Source organism: Trypanosoma theileri (genome assembly GCF_002087225.1).
Source record: "Trypanosoma theileri isolate Edinburgh chromosome Unknown TM35_Tth_122_V1, whole genome shotgun sequence".
NCBI lineage: Eukaryota > Euglenozoa > Kinetoplastea > Trypanosomatida > Trypanosomatidae > Trypanosoma > Trypanosoma theileri.
This window is the reverse complement of record NW_021639964.1, coordinates 2313-3838: the sequence shown is the minus strand read 5'-3', so window position 1 is coordinate 3838 and position 1526 is coordinate 2313. Positions and strand designations below refer to the sequence as shown.

The 1526-nt window shown below is 41.1% G+C and overlaps 1 protein-coding gene across 1 annotated transcript; it reads left to right on the top strand.

Moving 5' to 3' along the window:
* Nucleotides 1-795: 795 nt before the first annotated feature.
* On the top strand, nt 796-1524 carry TM35_001221000 (uncharacterized protein; the record flags this gene model as incomplete). Its single annotated transcript, XM_029031805.1, has 1 exon — nt 796-1524. A coding segment is annotated over one exon (729 nt), but the record flags the coding sequence as incomplete, so codon positions are not given.
* Between the last annotated feature and the right edge of the window lie 2 nt (nt 1525-1526).

Below are 1526 nucleotides of genomic sequence, written 5' to 3'. Positions count from 1 at the left end.
GATGCAGACAGCAGCAGTATCAGCAGTTCTGTGTGGGTGCGTGTACCACTACTGATTGTGGTTACACTGGCCTGTATTCTTGTGTGCTGATTGTGTGATGGTGATGGTGGTGTGACTCAGGTCATCCTTTGTTTTCTTTTTTTTCTTTTTTGCATGCATCCAATCCCTACAGTCTAACTAATCTTCCACCTGTTGGGATTTCTTTTCTTTTTTTTCTCTCTTAATGTTAATGGGTTTTGTTTGTGTTTTTGCTCTCGCTGTGTTTATCCTATAATTATTATTATTGCTACTGCTCCATTGTGTGTGTGTGTGTTCTTGGAGACTCTCTCTCTCTGTGCACCTGGGCTTGCACTGTGATGAGGATGATGGTGAACTGCTTTTTGCAGTGAAAGGAAAAGGAAATATTAATAATAACAGATGAATTTATATTTATAATTGCGTATATACACATATATAGACTTACACCCATAGTTGGTGTATATTTCTGTGTTTACTGGTAAATTTGGGCTAATGGTTAATACCTTTGTTTTTTGTGATTTGCTGGGTGGTTCAGCCTTTTGTGAGATATTTGTGAGTGTGGGCTTTTTTTTGTTTTTACTCTTACTGAGGTTATTGCGCTGTATTGCATTCTTTAACTGGTGGGTTTTACTTTCACGATGTGAGTTTCCATAGTGGTAATCGGTTTGTGTGTCCTAACACGTTTGATACTTCAGTTATTTCCTTTTTTTGCTTTTTTATTTTCTTTCTTTCTAGATCAGTGTTTTTACGTGAAACCAAACAACCCTTGTCTCTCTCATGATTATGATGATGCGCCGTGTGATGTGTGTGTTGGCCGTTGTGCTGTGCTGCGCCTGCGGGTATACCATGACGGCTGCTGCTGCTGGACAGCCAAAAGCGGTGATGGCGAATACTGGACTTCCTGATGAATTGAAGAATATCGTGGGTAGTGAGTATCCTTCTTCTGGTGAGTTTCCTTATGTTGAAAAGAGTACAGAAATCAATGATTACTTTAAAAAAAAAAATAATGAGGCAAAACATGGAATGCCTAAAGTTACGAGACAGGAGGGTCCGTTATTATCTTCAACAAGGGCGGGGGCACAGAATCATGTTGTATCTTCTGGTGGTGATACTTCTCAACTTCCACATGGTGAAACTGAAACGGAAGTTGTACCTGATAGTAATGCCCATACACGCCCTCCCCTGGAGAATAAATCACAAATGCCCTCAGGTCCGGAGAATACCGTACCCGATACAGAGAGTCCGGTTGACCCCACAATGTCCCAAAAGGCTGAAATAGCTAAACAAGATGGCGCAGAAGGTGAACATGAAGGGACTGTGTCGTCATCTGGTACTTCAGTCTCACTAAAAACAGAGGAAAGTGGACCATCAGCAGAGGCAACATCGTCAACAACTGTAGGCACACACTCTTCTGAAGTTGTTGATTCCCAACATTCCAAATCACAAACACCATCTGAAAACACCACAGAGAACAGTAATACCAATGATGGTAATCCTTCACAGAATCA